Source organism: Mirounga leonina, unplaced genomic scaffold (genome assembly GCF_011800145.1).
Source record: "Mirounga leonina isolate KUSES-001 unplaced genomic scaffold, KU_Mleo_1.0 Mir_129, whole genome shotgun sequence".
Classification (NCBI taxonomy): domain Eukaryota; kingdom Metazoa; phylum Chordata; class Mammalia; order Carnivora; family Phocidae; genus Mirounga; species Mirounga leonina.
In genome coordinates, this window is record NW_023270323.1 from 71,925,814 (window position 1) to 71,949,614 (window position 23,801).

At 36.2% G+C, this 23,801-nt stretch overlaps 1 protein-coding gene across 4 annotated transcripts in view; it reads left to right on the forward strand.

Annotated features, from left to right (window-relative positions):
• Positions 1 to 23,801, forward strand: part of RAB28 (RAB28, member RAS oncogene family) — a 97,368-nt gene that overhangs the window by 21,002 nt on the left and 52,565 nt on the right. For all 4 annotated transcript variants that reach the window (XM_035005294.1, XM_035005293.1, XM_035005296.1 and 1 more), the window contains one exon: positions 2,056 to 2,185. In XM_035005294.1, coding sequence (XP_034861185.1) covers positions 2,056 to 2,185 — 130 coding nt within the window. The remainder of the gene's footprint in view (positions 1 to 2,055; positions 2,186 to 23,801) is intronic.

Sequence of the window (23,801 nt, forward strand, 5' to 3'; positions counted from 1 at the left end):
ATTTATTTATTTATTTATTTATTTATTTATTTATTTATTTATTTATTACTTACTTATGAGATCACGGATGTGTGTGCACACAGGAGAGGCGGAGAGAGAGGAAGAGGGAAAGAATCCCGAGCAGATTCCACCAAACGCAGAACCCAACTCCGGGGCTTGATCTCATGACCCAGAGGTCATGACCTGAACCAAAACCAAGAGCCAGATGCCCAACTGACTGAGCTACCCAGGTGCCCCTGGGGCATTATTCTTAATAAGAAAAGTGGACTTATGCTGATTATTTCAAATAATTTTGTGTTGGGCATTATTTCAAGGCATTTGGGAAGACAGAAATGGGTGTCTAAGTTATCAAAATAAATCAGACAAATGATTTTGCATAAAAATTATAGAATATTTAAACTGGGATGGATTTTAGAGACCATTTACTTTCAGTGATCTAATTTTAGAGGCAAACAACCTGAGACCCAGAGAAGATAAGTGACTTGGGAGCCAGTGTAATTTAAAAGAGCATGGTGCTAGAAAGCTGTAAGGGTAGTGTGCTGGAACTGGCTTGAGAAAGTCAGTTATTAAATTTTGGGGAATTTTTGTGAGCCCTTTGTTGAATACATTCATGATTAAAAATTATATATAAATGCATAAATTATACTAAAAACAAAGATATATGCTCAAATGCATCCTTTACTAATTCTTTTAACATATATTTTTGTTATTATCTATTTTCTTGAAATTATTTATGTCTAGTGTAACTGTATGGTGCAGATGCAATATGGTAGTGTCCTACCCAGTTCTGTTCATTGAGGTGACATCAGTAGCTTAAAAATGGCCCTAGGGGAGTATTTACCCCACAGACATAGGCAAATGCTACAAATCACACTCTGCAATTCCCTACCCCCACCACGACAATAGCCAGTTGATTAACCTTTACCAGCATATCACTGGCCATCACTTTTGTGTTCTATACTTGTCTGTTTATGTGCCTGGCCTTGCTGTAAGACTGAGTTTCTGGAGGTTTGGAATTTATACCCATAGGACCCAGCACAATGCTGGACATATAGTTGGCAGACAAGTGCTTATAGAGTGAATTCATATTCTTTCAGCTCTTGATTCATATCTGGCTTCATCACTTGCCTAGCTGTATGACCTTGGTTATTGTAACCTCTATTTATTAGTCAAATGAGAATAAGAATACCAGTGTTGCATTATTGTTGTAAGGACTAATGAAGAGATCTAAATATATGTCTAGATACATAGTAGGTTCAAAAATGTAGTTAAAACTTATGATTACAACCAAAGAAGGAGACATAAATGCTATTAGGGTCCAGACTTAATACTGTATGCAGAACTTTGTATTAAGTGTTTGACCACAAACTGGATGAGAATCAAGAATGTGGCACTGTTATATTTGTGTGTGTACATACTTCTCCTTCCCACACAAAATAATGGGATATATTAAAAGGAATATGATATATAAGAGGCAGGAAGCAATCCCTCTGTTATATTTGGCTTTGTTCAGGCTCTTATTACAGTATCATGTCCAGTTTTACATTGCTCATTTTAAAGAGGATGTCAAAAATGTATGTAGTGTGTCCTGGGAAGAACCCAACAACTATGATTAAAGGGATAGAAAATAGGTCCTTTGAGGCAAGTTTAAGGAATTGAGTTTGTTTATTCTGGAAAGGGGACAGTAAAGGAGTTACTTAACTATCTTCAAGTACATGAAGGGTTATTATGAGGAGGATACTCTCATGTTGTTCTCCAAATGCACAGAGGCCCAAAAGAGGAAATCGACTTATTTCATTTAAAGAAAATTGTGTTAAACACTAAAATTGACTATCAAGGGATGTCATGGAATCTCCATTTTTGAAATATTTAAAAAGAGCAGCAGCAGATGGTTATTTATTGAAAGGTTTACATGTTTGACCTCTTGAAAGTTACAGGCAGGATTGTAGACCTTGCAGCTTTTTCAACTCTATGCTACAGTTTTCTTGTATTCATTGTAACTTACCATGCATATGCCAGGTATCTTACAAAGATTCTGTAACTCTTTTGTGACAGGGAATCCTCTTGGTATATGATATTACAAATTATCAAAGCTTTGAGAATTTAGAAGACTGGTATTCTGTGGTGAAGAAAGTGAGCGAGGAGTCAGAAACTCAGCCACTGGTTGCCTTGGTGGGCAATAAAAGTAAGTTATTAATGCTTATTTATGTATAGTAATTTATTTGCCTATCCCGTAGTCTTTATTCCTACAAAAATGTTGATGTTTAGAAACATAAAAGATACAGCTTTCCTGGAGTAAGTACATTGCTGGAGGAGAACATTTTTAAAGATGTATACAACCTTTTCAATAACAGTTTTGATGCTTGATCTGTCATAACTGCTCTGCTGGTTTGGCCAGTTCCTGTTCAGGTAAGTTCTGTTCTGACCCTGTGTGTTTTGGCTTCCTGTGGTCTGAGGAAGCAGCATGGACTATTAAGAACAGCAACACAGCTGCAGATTTTATGATACTGCACTACAGCGTCAGCTCTGCCCCAGAGATTTTGAGAGAGAGATTTCATTAAATGGTCCCCTTTTCTAGGAAAGAAAGCATTGTCTGGGTGGAATTTTGTGTGCATTGTTCCTTGCTCACATCTCTCATAAACTTCTCTTTCTAAATTTTTGGGGTTTGTTCTAAAATGTAGATAATTTTTTTTTTTTTTTTTTTTTAAGAAAGAGTGTATTGGGGGATGAGTAGTGCTTGGTAAAAATGGTGGATAAATAATTTTTGAGATCTGTCTCTTGGGCTATGATATACAGCATATAAAATTACAGACTGAATTTAGTACGGGACTGTTAGTTGGTTCATAGTCCTACAATGCAGTTACCTGGAAAAGGAGACATTAATAAGGGTTTTTAAATATATAAAATACTATGATATGACCTAATCTACAACTATTTGAGGTCAGAAAAAGAGAAAATGAATTTAAATTATACCATGGAGGATTTAGGTCAGGAACAGTTTCCTGACTACAAGCGTTGTTAAACCAATACCCAAGTATACTACCACGAGAATTATCTTCTCCAAAGGTCTTTAAAAGTATAGTGCATTTTTTTCTGTGTTTATTTAGGAAATAGTACTATTATTTAGGAAATAGTACTTCCTAAAGGACTAAACCAAGATTTCTTCATTATGTGATTTTGCACACTTAGATGAACATTTAATAAATCCAAGCCTTACTTTAAAATCATTACAAAACAGGTGTGGATACCATTTCTCTGAAGAGTTAAAAATAGAAATTTTATAATACCTTTTTAGAAAATAGTATTATATATCATGAAATGGATGTCTTGGGTAAAAGATATAGTTTTTTAAAGCTTTAGTTTAATTTTGCTGTTCTGTTCTGTAAATATTTCTAATTGAATGAATCAGATGCTTTTAAATTCATTGAAATTCTCCTTTAAAAAGTTTTGATGACCTTAGGTTCTGTTCCTGAGTGCAACTTTTCATTTTAGGAGATCATTTCTTAGTTACCATGTTACTGAAGCACTGGCTTGTATTATGGTTAAATTTGTGCTTTATCAGCAGTTTCTCATCACCTTTTAGGAAATTATAGAGTAAGAAAGGAATAGGGGTTGAGACTTGTTTTCATTTCTTTCAAGACATAATTTGACTACCATCTGGAGTAATGGTGTAGTGGTGCATAATTATATACATTATGTGTTTATGTGGTCCTATCAGATTGGAGGCTGTTGGACTGTGCTGGTGATGCCATTCCTAAATTTTTAAAAACAAACATTTATATAAGTTATATGAATTTATGAAAAAAATTATTACAGTGTTATGTTTGAGATTTAATAGCATAAGAAGTTGAGTTTTTTAGCTTTTGGCTTAGCTCTAACCCCTTCCTTGTATTTATAATACTCTCAGAATGAGATCATAGAATAAAGTATGCAGTCACACAGAATGTTACATTTGTAAAATGAAGAGATTATAAAATGAACATTTTCCTGGATATTATTTACTGCATAATCTGTCACTGGCCTGATTTCATATGGTCATGTAATAAAAGATCTTGAAACCTGTGTTTCCACGTTGGTGTTACATTAGTCATAGTAGTGTGTACTCATCTTCTGTTTGGGGGGACAAAATTATATTAAAAAGCAAGGATTTTACATATGGATTAAAGGCAAAGCAAAAGAAACATGATGGGAAGACATCTGAAACTGGATTATTACGTTCCTTATCTACAGAGAGTCATCTTCTACCTAAATGTGCTTTTTAAAACTCATCATTGTGTCCTGTTCTTTGCAACTTAGAAAGTTGCAAAATGGAAAGTATATGTTGAAAAGATATATGTATAGGCTATGAAAATATTGGCAGCATTAGCCAACTTTTATTTCATTTTTAAAAAGGTTTTATTTATTTATTTATTTTAGAGAGAGTATGTGTGTGTGTGAGCGAGCAAGCGGGGGTTGGGGGCAGACGGTGAGGGAGAGAGAGAGAGAATCCCAAGCAGACTCCATGCTGAGTGAGGAGCCAGACATGGGACTGGATCCCACAACCCATGAGTCATGACTTGAGCTGAAATCATGAGTCTGACACTTAACCGACTGAGCCACCTAGGCACCCCAGCAGTAGCCAACTTTTAGCCAAAATTTAGCAGGATAGGATAGACAGAAAATTTCTGTATAGGGAGAGAGAGAAGGAAGGAGGGAGGAAGAGAAAGGGAGGAAGTGGAGAGGGAGTGTGCATATGTGTGTCTTTGTTTTTTTTTTAAGATTTTTTTTTTTTTTTTTAAGATTTTATTTACTTGACAGAGAGAAAGAGACAGCGAGAGCAGGAACACAAGCAGGGGGAGTGGGAAAGGGAGAAGCAGGCCTCCCGCAGAGCAGGGAGCCCGATGCGGGGCTCCATCCCAGCGCCCTGGGATCATGACCTGAGCTGAAGGCAGACGCTGAATGACTGAGCCACCCAGGCACCCCAAAGATCATTTGTTTTTTATTAAAATATAGTAAACTCACAGAAATTTGGGCTAAGGATTGAAGATAGTTTTAGGTAAGGGTGAATTATGGGTTTATTTTTATTAAAAATTGTGTTTTACTATGTTTAAATATAATGAATAACTAGAATAGGTTAATGAAGTAGTCAGTAGAGGAAGGGATTTGCTTTTATGAAATAGAATTGTTAACAATTAAATTATTTCAGTGTATAATGCTTAAAACAAATTTATTTTAGTCTGTATTCTATTCTGAAAGGCTCTAAGGCACTAGTTAGTATTTTTTCTTTGTACTATTTAAGATTTTATTTTATTTATCTTTTTAAGATTTTATTTATTTACCAGAGAGAGAGAGAGAGAGAGCATGCACAAAGGGAGAAGAAGAAGCAGACCTTCACTGAGCGGGGAGCCTGATTCGGGGCTCTATCCTAGGACCCTGGGATCATTAACTGAGCCAAAGGCAGACGCTTAACTGACAGGCGCTCCTGTACTATTTAAATTTGTACTGAGTTATGGTTAAGATCATAGGGCTTTGAGGGGCGCCTGGGTGGCTCAGTTGGTTAAGCGACTGCCTTCGGCTCAGGTCATGATCCTGGAGTCCCGGGATCGAGTCCCGCATTGGGCTCTCTGCTTGGCGGGGAGTCTGCTTCTCCCTCTGACCCTCCCCCGTCTCATGCTCTCTCTCTATCTCATTCTCTCTCTCTATCTCATTCTCTCTCTCAAATAAATAAAATCTTTAAAAAAAAAAAAGATCATAGGGCTTTGAATTTTGGCATACTTTGCTTTTATAAGCCCAGTTTCTTCACTTAACAGCAGTGTGACATTAGACTTTGTATCTAGATACCTCAACTTCCTCATCTGAGGTAAGGATAATAGCTGCTGTCTGGTAAAGTTGGTTTAAAGATTAAATGAGATATTACATGGAAAGCACTTTGCCTGTGATCTGTATACTGTAAGTGCTCAATAACTATTATCATCATCGTTATTATCATTCATAATAGTCTTTTAAAAACACTGACTGTAGCTTCAATTTGAATGATCACAAATTACAAATTAGTAGAGCTGAAACAGATATTTTACAAATGTGGCCTGGAGGTAAAGGTTCCTAGAGAATCCCTTTGTCATCATCTTATGTCTTGGGTTTTTGTTTTTTCTGTTTTTTTTTAGATCACTTCTCGTACCATATGATGGGTGGGGCAATTCAGTTCAAACATTCTGGAGTGCTAGCAATGTGTATTCAGTTAGACGTTCACTTGCACAAAGGTTGAGACAAAAAGAGTGCTTAAGGAGTGCTAGGGACCTGTTAACCTTAATTTTAACCTTTAATTAATTAGTCTTAATTTTATTCTTTTGCTTAGCTGCCTTCAAGTTTTCTAAAAATTTGAATGCCTTTCTTTTGCTCTGTTTGGTTGTTGGGATTAATAAGTATAATTATGTCCAAATCTTCATGGAAGGCCCTGCTTTTCCCTAGCAAGGTAAGCGTAAATTCCTGGTAGCTAACTTCCAAAATGGGAAAGAGGGAAAGTCATCTACTTATTCTGTGAACTTACAGAAGTTCTGTTGAAGTTTGATGGTGTCTGCAGCCCGATGTGGAATGAAACAACTGATAGGCACCTGGAAACCATTCTATTACCATCTGAGGCAATTTCTGCAATTCATGGAGCCAGATCTACGAGGTCTGGTACCTGATTTCCTGGCCTTGAAAGTCTTGCTCTCTCACTTGATCAGAGACTGCCCCGTGGAGCCTCAGGGTTTTTTATTTATGTCTGCTTCTGGGCTTATTACAGGTGGACCTGACCATGGCCTAAAACACCATCACCTCTCATGTGAACTATTGCAGTAGCTTCCTAACTGTCCCTCCTGCTTCTGGCTTTGCTCTCCTACAATCCCAGTTCCCAAATGGCAAATCATGTTATTATGACTCTTCTAGTGCTTTCTCATCACACTTAGAATGAATTCCAAACTCCTCATCCAAATTTACCAAGCACTAGGTGATTGGGCTCCTACCTGCCTCTCAGACCTCTTCTTCTACTGTGTGTTCCCTTGCCACTAGATGCTAAGGCACACTTGTCTTTTTTTCTGTACTTAAAACATTCTAACTTAATTTGTACCATAGGGTTTCTTCTGCTTGAAATACTTCTGGTCTCTGCTTGACTGGCTCCATTTTATCATTTGGATCTCATCTTAAATGTCATCTCCTCAGAGTTCCCTTTCTTGGCCACTCAGTGTAAACAGGCCATGCAGTCCCTTTCTCTCAGGACATTAAGTTTCACTTATCTGTGGAGCTTCAGTGCCATCTGATGCTGTTCTTGTTTGTTTCTTGTCTGTCTTTCCCCACTAAAATCTAAGCTCAACGAAACCTAAGGACCTCATCACTGAGAACAGTGCCTGAATGAATGAGTACTGAATGAGTGAATAAAAGCCTTTTCATGAAGCTTCCATTGAAATCAGAAGTGTTTATGGCCCGGGATGTGTTATTAAGGGAAAATGCTTTTCTTAATGAGGAAAAATACATGTGTAGATACAGGGAATCTGTTAGATGGCCTTCGGGCCCAATTGGCCTACTGAATTCCACCTTGGTGAATATGTCGGAGAGTTTCTTAGGAAGTATATTGAAGTTCTTTGTGCTGGATCATGTATGAGAAAAAATGTCGTAGATTTTATATCATGATTTTAAGTTAAATATAAAAGAATTAAGAATTTTGCTTTTTCCTAATGCGATTTTTACGTAATGGTAGAAACCTACACTTTTGACTTTTTATTTTTTTTTTTAATTTTTGTGTTTAATTCCAGAAACCATCTACATTAAGGTTACAGTTTTAATTTTTCTTTCAGTGTTTTAGGAAAGCTCCCATTGAAGTGAGATGAACATTCAGGAATATTAATTTTTTAAAGATTAATTTTAAATTCAATCCATGTTTTATAAGCACAGGGCATTTTAATTTGTCATTTTGTTATTTTCTATCTTTAAGCTGTTATGTTTTCCTACTATCTGATCCATCAGCTGGTTTCTCCCCTGACTAGCTAACATTCTCAGTTGGATAGATTGTAAACAGAAATTAACAGGGGTTGCATAGAAGCTGCCCTCTTCCTGATTTATAGCTTCTTAGTTAGTGGAGGGGTGGTGGTTATCAGTAACTTGTATTGGGGGTAGGAATTATCACGCTCTGGGATAGAGTGGATGGATGAATGATTTCTGCTCTTAAAGATATTAACCAGATCCTTTCCCAAATAAAGACTAATAACTCAGATTTTTAAACAATCTTCATGACAGATGAGGGCATAGAGGAGAGTGCATCAACACTAATTAACAATGTTGAGTGTATATTCTTCTTAACAGTGATTGATTGTTCTTGGAGTGCTATCTCTGCTCAGGAAGTGATGTTTTACACTGCGAGGTTCAAAGGTTACATTTTAATGTACTCTGTAGTTGTGTTCCTTGAACGCAATGGAAATGTATTAGTAGAACAAGTAAATTTCAAGTCGGAAAATTTAACTGATGCCCTCAATAAAATTATCACAAAATTTTTAAAAGATTATTCTTTATTCTTAGTGTAAGAGGAGTATAAGAAATGGTTATATATTCAGCTTGGAAAACTTCATGGGAATTTACACAAATGTGCTTGCTTATCCTGTGACTCTTTTGAGTGTTCAAAAATTCTAATGTTATCTGGAGAGCCGAAAATGTGAAGTAGGTAACATTTACTTTGATTCCTACTTTGAAGGATTCATATCAACTTCTATAAAAGTTATCATCTACAATATTATAACAAAGTGAACGAGTGAGTCATTATTATCAGTTTGCTTAAGAGAGTTTATTATTTATATAAAGCATGAACAGAAACTCTTTTGAGAATTTGAAAAGTTCATTCTGTTTATACTTTGTGAATTAAAACATTCTGCCTCCTTGCCCATTTATTTTAATACTTTGGTTCTGTTTTGTTCTGGGAATAGTAATCCCAAAGTATCAGGTCCAAGTGTCTTTTCAGATGGACTTTATATTTTTGTTTCTATTGCTTCATTTTTTTTCTTTTTTCTCTCTTTGCATGTAAATTTGTTCACTAAAGCTATGATTATTTATTTACTGGAAGATGCTGAGAGCATCTGATTCTGATACTGACAGCATCGTAGTCTGTGTACTGAGAGAGTGTTTTAACATACACTCTTAAAGCTGTTCTTTTGCATGATACTTCACACTCTTGCTGTACTTTCAGAACATTTTTATAGTATTTCCAGTTCAGTTGATGGAGTAGTTTCCTCAAATTATATGCATAGGATTGCATTCAGACTGCTGTTAGGACTGATACTTACTGGGGAAGAAAATGTCAAATGAGTGCTTTTTCATAATACTTACCAAAATCACTTTTTACCCGACAGTCGTTGCAGTGATGTTATTATGTCATTTCATAATTACTTTTTTTTAGATAGCCTCCTTCAAACCATTTGACAGTATTATAATGTCCTTAGCCTGAGAAGCATTAAGATTTCTGTGGTTTGGTTTTGTTTGGGGGAATTGTATAAGCATTTCTGTCATAACAATCTGTTTATGAGATTTCTGTTCATCTTCTTCTTCTCATGATAAACTTTATTAAATGCTAAAGAAAGGTCATCCACTTTTCTTTTATGTAAATCTCTGATTTTAAAAATTAGAAGAAATTATGAAATATTCTAATTTACTAAGTTACAATTATAAAAATGTGTAGCTTTATAAAATTTATAAATTAAAAACAATTTATAGCTATAAAAACAGATTTCTTTGTGAAAAAGCAATTTAAATTTTTCATTAATGTAATTTAAGTCTCTTTAATAATTTATTTTAATTTTATTTGCAGTGATTGTGGAACAAATCCAATACAGTTTAAAGGAAGACTTAAAGTGGGGATCAGAAAACTTTAGCTTTTGTCCTGGGGCTGTCATTTTATCTGGTTACGTCACCTTGGGCAATTTACTTAATCACTTAGGATCATCCTCATGCATAAAATGAGGGATTATACTTGGTAATCATAAGCACCTTCTATTACTAAAGTATGATGACCCAAACATGTTTAGTAGTAAGTCTGCTTAATTGAACATATTTACTACCATATAATTTTAAGAGAGTTTAATTTTAACTTTATATGTCCTGTAGACCCTGTCCTCTTATCTTTGCAATGGTTTCTTAGGCTTATTTTATTCAATTGTTAGATTATTAAGAATCTATTTTCTTTATACATGGATAGGTCCATATACCTAATCACAGTAATAATAATAACTAGCTAAGATTTATTGAATTCTTATTACTTGCTAGGCACACCTTGGAAATACTGTCAACTTTGGAGTGTTTGGGGGGCTCTAAAAATAGCATTTCTTTTTAATTTAAAAATTTTCTTGAGCTTAGAATTTACTTTTTATTTTCTATGACATTATTTCCTAAAATTTCACTTGAATGTCTAGTTTTTGCAGTATAAATAAGGCAGTTCAGCAGGTATTTCCTTTTTTTTTTTTTTTCTATGTCTTCTCTCATTCATTCATTTCATTTAACAATTACTTATTGAGCCACATACCTGTCTAGGTATTAGGGATACAGAAATGAACAGACAAAAATTCTTGCCTTCATCTAGCCTGGTTCCATAGAGGAAGATGGTAAATAAATGAATAAGAAAATATATAGTATGTTAAATGATGCTAAGTTTTGTATAGGTAAAGCAGGGAAGGGAGAAAAAGGAAGACATGGAAGAAGGTGTTAAGATTTTAAATATGGTAGCAAGGAAAGTTTGAGAAGATGACATTTGAGCAAAGAGATAAAGGAAGAAAGAGAGAGTGCCACAGAGATATCTGGAGTTATCCAAGTAGGAGGGAAGAGTAGGAAGAGTAGTGAGATAGTATTTTGTTTTTTTCCCCCCTCTGGAACTCCAAGAAGGCGTGTGTGTGTGTGTTTGTGTTTGTAGCAGTGTGCGTAGCTATATGTAGGGATAGTCAGTGAAAGAATCGTGTAGGACATGAAGATATAAAGAAGAAAGTGTCTAGGAAGAGGACAGATCAGGAAAGCCTTTGTAAGGGCTTCAACTTTTACTCTGTGTGAGATGGAAAGCCACTAAGGGTTTTCAGCAGAGTGAAGTGATTTAACTTGAAAGGATCACTACAGTTCTTGTTGTGAGAATTTACTATAGTGGGTATGCATGGAAGCAAGCTAAACAGATAAGAGGCTTTTGACATAATCCAGGTGAGAAATAATGGTGGTATGGAATAGGGTGACGGCAAGTAGAAGTAGTGAGAAGGAGTTGGCTTCTGGATACATTTTGAACTAGGGGTGATAGATTTTCTCATAGATTGGTTGTGGAGTTAGAGCAGAGAAGAGGTAAGATAATGCCACGATTTTTGGCCTAGGCTTCTGGAAGGCTAAAGTTCAATCTACTGACTTGAGAAAGAGTGCAGGAAGAACAATTTTGGGTGAGGATCACAAGTTTGCTTTTGGACATGTTAAGTTTGAGGTACTTACATGAATCATCTATGTGGAGATATTTAATAGGTAGTTGGATATATGAGTCTGGAGTTCAGGGGCAAGAGGGGGTCTAGAGATAAAAGTCTGGGAGTCAATAACATATTGATGGTATTTAAATCTTGAGACTGGATGAACTTTACATAGGAGTGAGTATAAAAAGAGAAGAAGTCCAAAGATTGATCCTTGGGTTATAGCCATGTTTTAAAGTTTGGGGAAATAAAGAAAGATCAGCAAAGGAATTGGAATGTGGCCAGTGGAGATCGGAGGAAAATCCTGAGAGTGAAGAATTCTGGAAGCCACATGTAAAGGTGTTTTAGGAAGGGGGTGATCAATAGATGAGGACCAAGAATGATTATTAGATTTAGTACATAGAGGCGATGAGTGTTGCCCTTGGCAAAGAGGTTCATCGGAGCGGTGTGGGTGAAAGCTGAGTAGAGTGAGTTGAAGAGAGAAGGGAAGTCAATGAATTGTAGACAGTGAATAGAAGCGATGTGTGTACGTAATGCCACTCTACAAGGGAGTTGGTAAATGGGGCAGCTGCTGGAGGGAATGTGGGTCAGAACTCTGTGGTGGTGTTTTTAAAGAATGGGAGATATTATAGCATGTTTTATGTTCATGGGAAGAGAAGGACATAGGGTATGTGTGCAAATATCTAATGACATAAAATGCATGTCTTTCTATTGTTTTTGAACTTGTTCTATTTTTAGATACAAGTTTGAATGAGTCATCTCCATTCCTTAATCTTCAATTTATTGCATTGATTCTGACTTAGTGAAAAAGTAGAACATGAGCAATCTGTGAAGACTTTCCCAAATCTTAAACTCTTCAGAGTGTTGAGAGAAACAAATAAATAGAAGAGGACTAGGACAGAATACTAGGTAGTTTCTGTGTTTGTTTTTTTTCCCCCCAGTTGTCAAAATGCTGCATTTTACAAACTTCTCTTTATTTTTATGTTTTGTATTTTAAAAAAAATAATTACTAGCTATTTATCACTTTTTAAACTGTGTGATTCTTCTAAAAAAGTCACCTTTTTTAGAGTAAAGCTCTCCCCTCCTGCAGTTATACAGGTGTTCTTCAGTTGAAGCTCCATGAATGCCTACTGCCTTGTTCATGGCTGTCATTCTAGTATCTAGCTTAGTCTCTGCACACAGGAAGTGCTCAATAGATACTTGTTATGAATGACTAGAAAAGTATTAATTCTCTATCTCAGTGAAAAATGGAACTACAGACTTTCTGAGATGATAAAGTGAAAATAATACTTTTCTGGCTTCTGTACAACTCTGACCCCAGATTTTTCTTTTTTTTTTTTAATTGAATTTTATTATGTTATGTTAATCACCATACATTACATCATTAGTTTTTGATGTAGTGTTCCATGATTCATTGTTTGCGTATAACACCCAGTGCTCCATTCAATACGTGCCCTCTTTAATACCTATCACCAGGCTGACTCATCCCCCCACCCCCTCCCCTCTAGAACCCTCAGTTTGTTTCTCAGAGTCCCTAGTCTCTCATGGTTCGTCTCCCCCTCCTTTTTCCCTCACTTCAATTTTCCCTTCCTGCTATCTTCTTCTTCTTTTTTTTTTTTTTTTAACATATAATGTATTATTTTTTCAGAGGTACAGGTCTGTGGTTCAACAGTCTTACACAGTTGACAGCGCTCACCATAGCACATACCCTCCCCAATGTCTATCACCCATCTACCCCATCCCTCCCACCTCCCACCTCCCACCACTCCAGCAACCCTCAGTTTGTTTCCTGAGATTAAGAATTCCTCATATCAGTGAGATCATATGATACATGTCTTTCTCTGATTGACTTATTTCGCTTAGCATAATACCCTCTAATTCCATCCATGTCGTTGCAAATGGCAAGATTTCATTTTTATTTTATTTTATTTTTTGATGGCTGCATAATATTCCATTGTATATATATACCACATCTTCTTTATCCATTCATCTGTCAATGGACATCTTGGCTCTTTCCATAGTTTGGCTATTGTGGACATTGCTGCTGTAAACACTGGGTTGCATGTACCCCTTCGGATCACTACATTTGTATCTTTGGGGTAAATACCCAGTAGTGCAATTCCTGAGTCATATGGTAGCTCTATTTTCCACTTTCTGAGGAACCTCCATACTGTTTTCCAGAGTGGCTGTACCCGCTTGCATTCCCACCAACAGTGTAGGAGGGTTCCCCTTTCTCTGCATCCCTGCCGACATCTGTCGTTTCCTGACTTGTTAATTTTAGCCATTCTGACGGGTGTGAGGTGGTATCTCATTGTGGTTTTGATTTGGATTTCCCTGATGCCGAGCGATGTTGAGCACTTTTTCATGCGTCTGTTGGCCATTTGGATGTCTTCTTTTTTTTTTTTTTTTTTTTTTTCATTTGGATGTCTTCTTTGGAAAAGTGTCTGTTCACGTCTTCTGCCCATTTCTTGATTGGATCAATTGTTCTTTGGGTGTTGAGTTTGATAAGTTCTTTATAGATTTTGGATACTAGCCCTTTATCTGATATGTCATTTGCAAATATCTCCTCCCATTCTGTCAGTTGTCTTTTGGTTTTGTTGACTGTTTCCTTTGCTGTGCAAAAGCTTTTTATCTTGATGAAGTCCCAATAGTTCATTTTTGCCCTTGCTTCCCTTGCCTTTGGCGATGTTTCTAGGCAGAAGTTGCTGTGGCTGAGGTCGAAGAGGTTGCTGCCTGTGTTCTCCTTTAGGATTTTGATGGACTCCTGTCTCACATTTAGGTCTTTCATCCATTTTGGGTCTATTTTTGTGTGTGGTGTAAGGAAATTGACCCTAGATTTTTCAATCGGAAGAGGATTTTAATATTTACAGACTCACTTTGTGCTTTTGAGTCACTACCACATCAGACCATGCAAGACACCTGTTATGTTACACACATAGTTCTTTTGAAAACCAAGTCCTAACTCTAATTAATCTCTTAATGTTCATACATAATTTTAGTTTAAAAAAGATGAGAAATTGTATTTTCCCTTATGGATATTTATGTTAGAGTGTGTTCTGGCACATTCATATCATCAATGCAGAGAGACAGTATAGAGGAAGTGGCTAAGGGCACAGACCTCTAAGTAAGACCATTAAGTTCAGATATGGGCTCATTTATTAATTCTTGGCTGTGGTAAGGTACTTACCCTCTCTGTAGCTCAATTTTCTCATCTGTAAAGTGGGAATAATAATAGCACCTACTTTATAGGGAGGTTGTTGAAAGAGTTATGTATATATTTATAAAGCCCCTAAAACCAATGCCTGTATGTAACAGGTGCTATATGTGTTAGCTCTTATTATTGTGTCTCTCACTGCTTCCTCAAATTCTGTCTTCTAGTTATGGATATTGGGAGGAGGTATTGCTAAGTGTATATGTGTATATATTTAAGGATTTAAAAATCAAAAACATTAAAAATTGTGTGAAATGTCCTTGAAATACATAGATAATGATTAAAGTTTCAGTTATTATTAATGTTTGGAAGCTAGCCTTCATTTAACTTATATTTTAGAAATATATTTTTCTGAAAAATTATTTAAACTTGGTGGAGGTGATATGATTTTGATATCTAATCTCAATGGTGAAAGCTGGTGTACAGTTGCCATGAATTTTTATCTCAAGTTTATTTTGCTATGTAGACATGTGTCTAATAAAAAAAAGATGCTGCATAAACCATGGTTTGAGTTTCAATGTGCTTCTGTTTTTGGTTGAGGTATAAATGTTATTTCTGGCTGTGTCCTTCATACTTACCTCTTCTTACAACAAATGGAAAGGCCTTAATTGTACCTGAGGGAATAGTTAATCCACAGTGGACATATGGTGGACAAAAGCTGAGTCTAGTGAATGAAATAAAATTATAAATGGTAAACATGTGAATGCTTGCAAAGTCTGGCAGCTATGAAAGATAGAGTATTGTTTGAGATCAGCAAATTTGTGTGCAGCATAATTCTTCTTTTCTCAGCATGTTTCTATTGAATAGGTATGTAGACATTCAGTTAAAAGATAGGTTCTTAACATATATAAAGCATATTTGTCTTTTTTTTTTGTTCATTAAGCTTTGTGATATGACTTTGATGTCAACAATAGAGGTTGATGATCTCACATTTTTGGAAAGTTACTGCTCTTTTGATTGGGGGCAGTTAATTAGCATTAACCCAGAACAGCTCTTGGGCTTTATGGATTTGAGCGTTATATGTGGTTGCACTGCTCCAGCAAAAGGTTAAGTATTAATGGAAAATGGTCACAGCCCTTTTACTTAAAGAAAACATGTTACTTGTAAGTTTTCTTTTGATTTTACTTTTACAGTTACATTGAATGTCTTCATTCATGTAGCCATCCATAAAGCAAATATTGTTGCACATGCAGTGGATAATAAGTCTTTTTAGGACTACTTGTGTGGTATGTCACAGATCATTAACTGCAAGTAACCACCTGACTTGAGGGAAGCCTGGAAGCATCATTATAGTGAAATAAGCTTTTATTTAGGTATCACTGCAGCACATTGATTTATTGAAATGTCACCAGTTGCTACTGTGAAAATATATTCTCATTATCATTCAGGGACTGGTAGAGATTAACTGCTGTAGACTGTAAAAGAGATATATTGCTAACAATGGAAAAATAAGAAAACATAAGAAAAATGTTGTGGTCTGTATTTTATCTAATAATTACTTTAAAAGAATTAATTAGGTAATTAATTAGGCTAAATTAGGTGATTCTTTAAGATGCTTTCACATCTGCGTGTGGTTCTATATATGTTCTGTGTTCTCCCTATTTTGAAATACCTTTAAATTAACATAGAAAGGCAGTAGCAAACTTCATTATAACTACTTAACACAGTCAGTCCATAAAGTAGTAAATTCTTTCTGTGAGCACATGGCTGCTTCCTAGGCACATATATTATGAATCCTACTGTCAGGAAACTTCAAGTCCTGTTGTGGAAGTAAGATTTACATAAAAAGTACAAAGGAAAGACAACATATAATTTAGTACTGTTGTATCAATGGGAGGGAGAAATTGTCACCTAAGGATTAAGAGGAATGTGGAACTTAAACTGAGTCTTTGCAAAACTAGTAGGGTTTGGATACATAAATGGAAGGACTGAATTTCAGGCAAAATGTAACATTTTAAGATAGTGTATTTAAGGAGAATTTGACAGAAATCTTGAATCCTTAGGTATTTGAGTCATTAAATAGAGTCTATGCCAAGTATTTACTATTTTTCAAAGCAATATAAGCTCTTGTGTCAATTTGATTTTATTTGGGTCTTATTACTTAAGTTACAGTAGAACTTAGATAATAGGACTTGGCCTGTTGGTCACACACACACACACACACACACACACACACACACAGTGGTGCTTAGGTAAATAGCTTACTGTTCCTTGTGGCTAATGCTGAGTTGTTTAAATACAATGATGAAATGATGGCCCCTTTTATAGAGCATCAGTTATGTGCCAGGCATCATGCTAAGTGATCTCCCTTTATGACTGAGGAAACTGAATCCCAGAGTAGATTGATTGTTGTTAAATAGCTAGGAGCAGGTAGAGCCAAGATTTGAACTCAGCTGTTTTCCTCCAAAGTACCTCACTTCTCTCCATCTTGTTACACCTAAGTTTTGAGCCAATTCAAGGATATCTATCCATATGGAATTTTTTTTTTTATTATGTTAGTCACCATACAGTATATCATTAGTTTTTGATGTAGTGTTCCATGATTCATTGTTTGCATATAACACCCAGTGCTCCATGCAATACATGCCCTCCTTAATACCCATCACCGGGCTAACCCATTCCCCCAGCCCCCTCCCCTCTGAAACCCTCAGTTTGTTTTCCGTAGTCCATAGTCTCTCATGGTTTGTCTCCCCCTCAGATTCCCCCCCTTCATTTTCCCCTTCCTTCTCCTAATGTCCTCCATGCTATTCCTTATGTTCCACATATAAGTGAAACCATATGATAATTGTCTTTCTCTGCTTGACTTATTTCACTTAACATAATCCCCTCCAGTTCCATCCATGTCGATGCAAATGGTGGGTATTCTTTCTGATGGCTGAGTAGTATTCCATTGTATATATGGACCACGACTTCTTTTTTTTTTTTTTTTTTCTCTCTGTAGTTTTTATTTTCTCTTAACTAGTTTTTTTTTTTTTTTTAAGATTTTATTTATTTATTTGAGACAGAGAGGATAAGAGACAGAGAGCATGAGAGGGAGGAGGGTCAGAGGGAGAAGCAGACTCCCCGCCGAGCAGGGAGCCCGATGCGGGACTTGATCCTGGGACTCCAGGATCATGACCTGAGCCGAAGGCAGTCGCCCAACCAACTGAGCCACCCAGGCACCCCATGGACCACAACTTCTTTATCCATTTGTCTGTTGAAGGGCATCTTGGCTCCTTCCACAGTTTGGCTATTGCGGACTTTGCTGCTATGAACATTGGGGTGCATGTGACCCTTCTTTTCACTACATCTGTGTCTTTGGGGTAAATACCCAGTAGTGCAATTGCTGGGTCATAGGGTAGGTCTATTTTTAACTTTTTGAGGAACCTCCACACTGTTTTCCAAAGTGGCTGTACCAACTTGCATTCCCACCAACAGTGTAAGAGGCTTCCTCTTTCTTCACATCCTCTCCAACATTTATTTCTTGCCTTGTCAATTTTTGCCATTCTAGCTGGTGTAAGGTGATATCTCAATGTGGTTTTGATTTGAATTTCCCTAATGGCTAATGATGTTGAACATTTTTTCATGTGTCTGTTAGCCATTTGTATGTCTTCTTTGGAGAAGTGTCTCTTTATGTCTAAAGACCATTTTTTGACTAGATTGTTTTTTGGGTGTTGAATTTGAGAAGTTTTTTATAGATCTTGGATACCAGCCCTTTATCTATAGTGTCATTTGCAAATGACATCTTCTCACATTCCGTGGGCTGCCTCTTTGTTTTGTTGACTGTTTCCTTTGCTGTGCAGAACCTTTTTATCTTGATGAAGTCCCAAAAGTTCATTTCCTTTTTTTTTTTTTTCCCAAAGTTCATTTTCGCTTTTGTTTCCCTTGCCTTTGGAGACGTGTCTTGAAAGAAGTTGCTGTGGCTGATGTCAAAGAGGTTACTGCCTATGTTCTCCTGTAGGATTTTGATGGATTCCTGTCTAACATTGAGGTCTTTTCATCCATTTAGAGTTTATCTTTGTGTATGGTATAAGAGAATGGTCGAGTTTCATCCTTCTGTATATAGTTGTCTAGTTTTCCCAGTACCATTTTTTAAAGAGACTGTCTTTTTTCCATTGGATATTTTTTCCTGCTTTGTCGGAGATTAGTTAACCATCATAGAGTTGAGGGTCCATATCTGGGCTCTCTATTCTGTTCCATTGGTCTATATGTCTGTTTTTGTGTCAGTACCATGCTGTCTTGGTGATCACAGCTTTGTAATATAGCTTGAAATCAGACAACGTGCGATGCCCCCAGCTTTGTTTTTCGTTTTTCAACATTTCCTTGGTGATTCAGAGTCTTTTCTGGTTCCGTACAAATTTTAGGATTGTTTGTTCCAGCACTTTGAAAAATGCCATTGGTATTTTGATTGGGGTGGCGTTGAAAGTATAGATTGCTCTGGGCAGCATAGACATTTTCTTCTGATCCATGAACATGGAATGTTTTTCCATCTTTTTTTTGTCTTCTTCAATTTCTTTCATAAGTGTTCTGTAGTTCCTAGAGTATAGATCCTTTACCTCTTTGGTTAGGTTTATTCAAAGGTATCTTAGGGTTTTTGGTGCTGTTGTAAATGGAATCGATTCTCTAATTTCTCTTTCTACAGTTACATCGTTAGTGTATAAGAAAGCAACTGATTTCTGTGCATTGATTTTGTATCCTGCCACATTACTGAATTGCTGTATAAGTTCTAGTAATTTGGGGGTGGAGTGTTTTGGGTTTTCCGCATAAAATATCATGTCATCTGAGAAGAGAGTTTGACTTCTTCTTTGCCAACTTGAATGCCTTTTATTTCTTTTTGTTGTCTGATTGCTGAGGCTAGGACTTCTAGTACTATGTTGAACAATAGTGGCGAGAGTGGGCATCCTTGTCGTGTTTCTGATCTTAAGGGAAAGGCTCTCAGCTTTTCCCCACTGAGAATGATATTCGCTGTGGGCTTTTCCTAGATGGTTTTTATGAAATTGAGGAATGTTCTCTCTATCCCTACACTCTGAAGAGTTTTAATCAGGTAAGGATGCTGTATTTTGTCAAATGCTTTTTCTGCATCAATTGAGAGGATCATGTGGTTCTTGTCTCTTATTAATGTGTTCTATCACATTGATTGATTTGTGAATGTTGAACCACCCTTGCATCCCAGGAATAAATCCCACCTGGTCCTGGTGGATGATTCTTTTAATGTACTGTTGGATCCTCTCGGCTAGGATCTTGTTGAGAATTTTGGCATCCCTGTTCTTCAGGGATATTGGTCGGTAATTCTCCTTTTTGATGGGGTCTTTGCCTTGTTTTGGGACCAGGGTAATGCTGGCCTCATAGAATGAGTTTGGAAGTTTTCCTTCCATTTCTATTTTTTGAAACAGTTTCAGGAGAATAGATATTTCTTCTTTGAATGTTTGGTAGAATTCCCCTGGGAATCCATCAGGCCCTGGACTCTTGTTTTTTGGGAGGTTTTTGTTGGCTCTTTTGCAATTAAAAAACCCCCCAACTAAACAAACATATGTATACATATACCAGAACACAAAAAGCTAGTAGGAAGTCAACTTTTGCTTTAGGATGCAGAATTTACTATTTCTGAAGTCCTGCTGCAACAGAAATAGTTCAGCTTCTTGGAGAGGATGTCCAGAGCCCTTTTACACATTTATGTCTCCAAAGAACTCATTTTAGAGTTTCCTGAAATATGAGTTCCACTTCTTTATTTTGGTGTTTGTTTCCATGCTAAGGACATCTAAATAATGGTGTGTTTGCCAGGACTCCCATAACGAAGTATCTCAGACTGGGTGGTTTAAACAACAGCAATTTATGTCCTCCTAGTTCTGGAGGCTAGGAGTCTAGGATCAAGGTTTTCTTTTGAGAGCCCTCTCCTTGGCTTGTAGTTGGCAGTCATCTCCGTTTGTCTTCACATGTTCTTTCTTCTCTTCATTGTCTGGGTCTTAATCTCCTATAAGGACACTAGTCATTTTGGATTAGAGTCCATCCACATGACCTTGACTTTACCTTATTACTGCTTTAAAGGCCCTATCTCCCCAGTCACATTCTGAGGAATAGGAGGGTTAGAACTTCAATGTCTGAATTTGGGGGAATGAGAGTAACTCAGTTAAGCCAAAAATAGAACCACTATGTTTAATATGTTAGAAATAAATCTCAAAGAATCATAGAAGTGCAATAAAGGCAGTCATGACACACTTGATGTGATTAGTTGTGCTCTGTATTACAAATGATGTAGTAATAATAAAGTAGATATATATGTAATGTGTGATATATATGTAGTATAACATATATGTATACATAAAATATTACCTTATATTCTGTTATGCTTGCTAAAGAGAGAGAAATGGATGGAGATACAGTTAGTGCTTTAGTAATTGTACATAGATAATTGTGTTTGATGGCATTATTCATTGTGTTCTGTACTGGAGAAAAATTTGAGGATTAAGAGAGGATCTGGGAGTTTTGTATGCATGATTTAAAGTTTCATTGTCCATGTATTTATTCAGATTGGTAAAATAGGAATCAAATATTTTTTATCACCCCAAGAGACTATTGACCATTTTATACTTTTACAATTTTAGGATGCTGTAGTTACGGGACTTTTTTAAAAAAAGATTTTATTTATTTGTTAGAGCACAAGCAGGGGGAGTGGCGGGCAGAGTGAGAGGGAGAAGCAGGCTCCCCGCTGAGCAGGGAGCCTGATGCGGGGCTCGATCCCAGGATCCTGAGATCAAGACCTGAGCCTAAGGCAATGCTTAATTGACTGAGCCACTCAGGCGCCCCTAGGCGATCTTTTTCTTGTATTGAGATATAATTCATATACCGTAAGAGTCACCATTTTAAAGTATATAGTTTTTGGTATATTCATTAGGTTATGCAACCATCGCCCCTGTCTAATTCCATAACATTTTTATTACTCCAAAAAGAAACTCTTTGCCCATTAGCGGTCACTGCTCTTTTCCCTTTCCTAGCCCCTGGCAAGTACTAATCTACTCTATGGGTTTGCTTATTCTGGGCATTTCTTATAAATGGAATCATGAAATATGTGGCCTTTTGTGTCTAGGTTTTTCACGTATAATGATGTTTTCAAGGTACTCTCTGTTAAAATATGTATAATTACTTCATTTCTTTTTATGGTTGAATAATATTCCTTTGTATGGATATATCTTACCACACTTTGTTTATTCATCAGGTGATGGACCCTGGGTTGTTTCTAATTTTTGGCTATTATGAATAATGCTGTTATGAATGTTTGTGCATAAATTTTTGTGTAGACAGAAGTTTTCATTTCTCTTGGGAAAATATCTAGGAATGGAATTGTGGGTCATATTTGAGGAACTGCGAACCTGCTTTCCTGCTTTCTATAGCAGCTGCCCCATTTTACAGTTCTGTCAGCATTGTATGAGGGCTGTAATTTTTCTATATCCTTACTAGCACTTGTTATTATACTCTTTTTTTTTAATAGCCATCCTAATGTGTGTGAACTGATATTTCATTGTGCTTTTGATTTGCATTTCCTTAATGATTAATGATGTTAGGTATCTTTTCATGTACTTAATGTGTATTTGCATATCTTCTTTGGAGAAATGTATATTCAAATCATTTGCCCATTTTTTAAATTGGGTTGTGTTTTTATTGTTGAGTTATTAGTGTTCTTTATAGGATATAATACCCTTACCAGATACATGATTCGTAACTCTTTGATTCTGCAGTTTACCTTTTCATTCTCTTGGTAATGCCATTTGATACCAGAAGTTTTAAACTTTGATGAAATCTATTTTATCTATTTTTTTCTTTGGTAGTTTAGACTTTAGGTGTTATATCTAAGAAACTCTTGTCCTATCCAGGGTCATGAAGATTTATACCTATGTTTTCATTTAAGAGTTTTATGGTTTAAGCTCTTTAGTTTAGGTCTTTAATTCATTTTGAATAACTTTTCTCTATTATGTAGGAGTCCAGATTCATCTTTTTTGCATGTGTGTATGTCCCAGCATAATTTGTTGGAAGTATTCTTTTCCCACTGAATGGTCTTGGCACTTGTCACAGTCAATTGACCATAGATGGGTTTATTTCTGGACTCTTGCTTGTATTTCATTGACCTTTATGTCTGTCCTTATGCCAGTACCACATTGAGTTATTACTATAGCTTTGTAGTATGAAATCAGAAAGCGTGATTCCTCCTTTCTTCTTCTTCTTTTTTTTTTTTTTTAAAGATTTTATTTATTTATTTGAGGCAGAGAGAATGAGAGACAGAGAGCATGAGAGGGAGGAGGGTCAGAGGGAGAAGCAGACTCCCCGCCGAGCAGGGAGCCCAATGCGGGACTCGATCCCGGGACTCCAGGATCATGACCTGAGCCGAAGGCAGTCGCTTAACCAGCTGAGCCACCCAGGCGCCCCCCTCCTTTCTTCTTTTTCAAGAGTGTTTTGACTATTCTGAATTCATTGCCTATCCATATGAATTTTAGGATCTACTTGTCATTTGCTGCAAAGAAGTCAGCTGGAAATTCGGTACATTCTGTATTGAATCTGTAGATCAATTTGGGGAGTAATGCCATCTTAACCATGTTAAGTCTTCCAATCCATGAACGTGGGAAGTTTTTCCAATTATATAGTTTTTCTTTAATTTCTTTCAACCATGTTTTATAGTTTTCGGAGAATAAAATTTACACTTCTTTTGTTAAGTTTGTTCCTAAATATATTATTCTTTTTAATGCTCTTGTACTATTATAAATGGAAATGTTTTTCTTAATTTCATTTTTGGGTTGTTTATTGCCAGTGTATAGAAATGTAAATGATTTTTGTATATTGATCTTATATTCTACAACCTGCTGAACTAATTTATTAGTTCTAATAGTCTTCCATGTGTTATTCTTTAAGATTTTCAACATATAAAATCATGTCATCTCTAAGTAGAGATAATCTTACTTCTTCCTTTCCAATGTGGATGCCTTTTAATTAATTAATTTTCTTGCCTAATTGCCCCAGCTAGAACTTCCATTGAACAGAAATGATGTGAGCAGATATCGTTGTCATATTGTTATCGTGGAAGAGTGTTGGATTTTGTGAAATGCTTTTTCTGTATCTGTGGGGACAATCATTTTTTTTTCTCTGTTCCAGTTTGATTATGAATAGTCTCAATTGACCTATCTTCAAGTTCACTGATT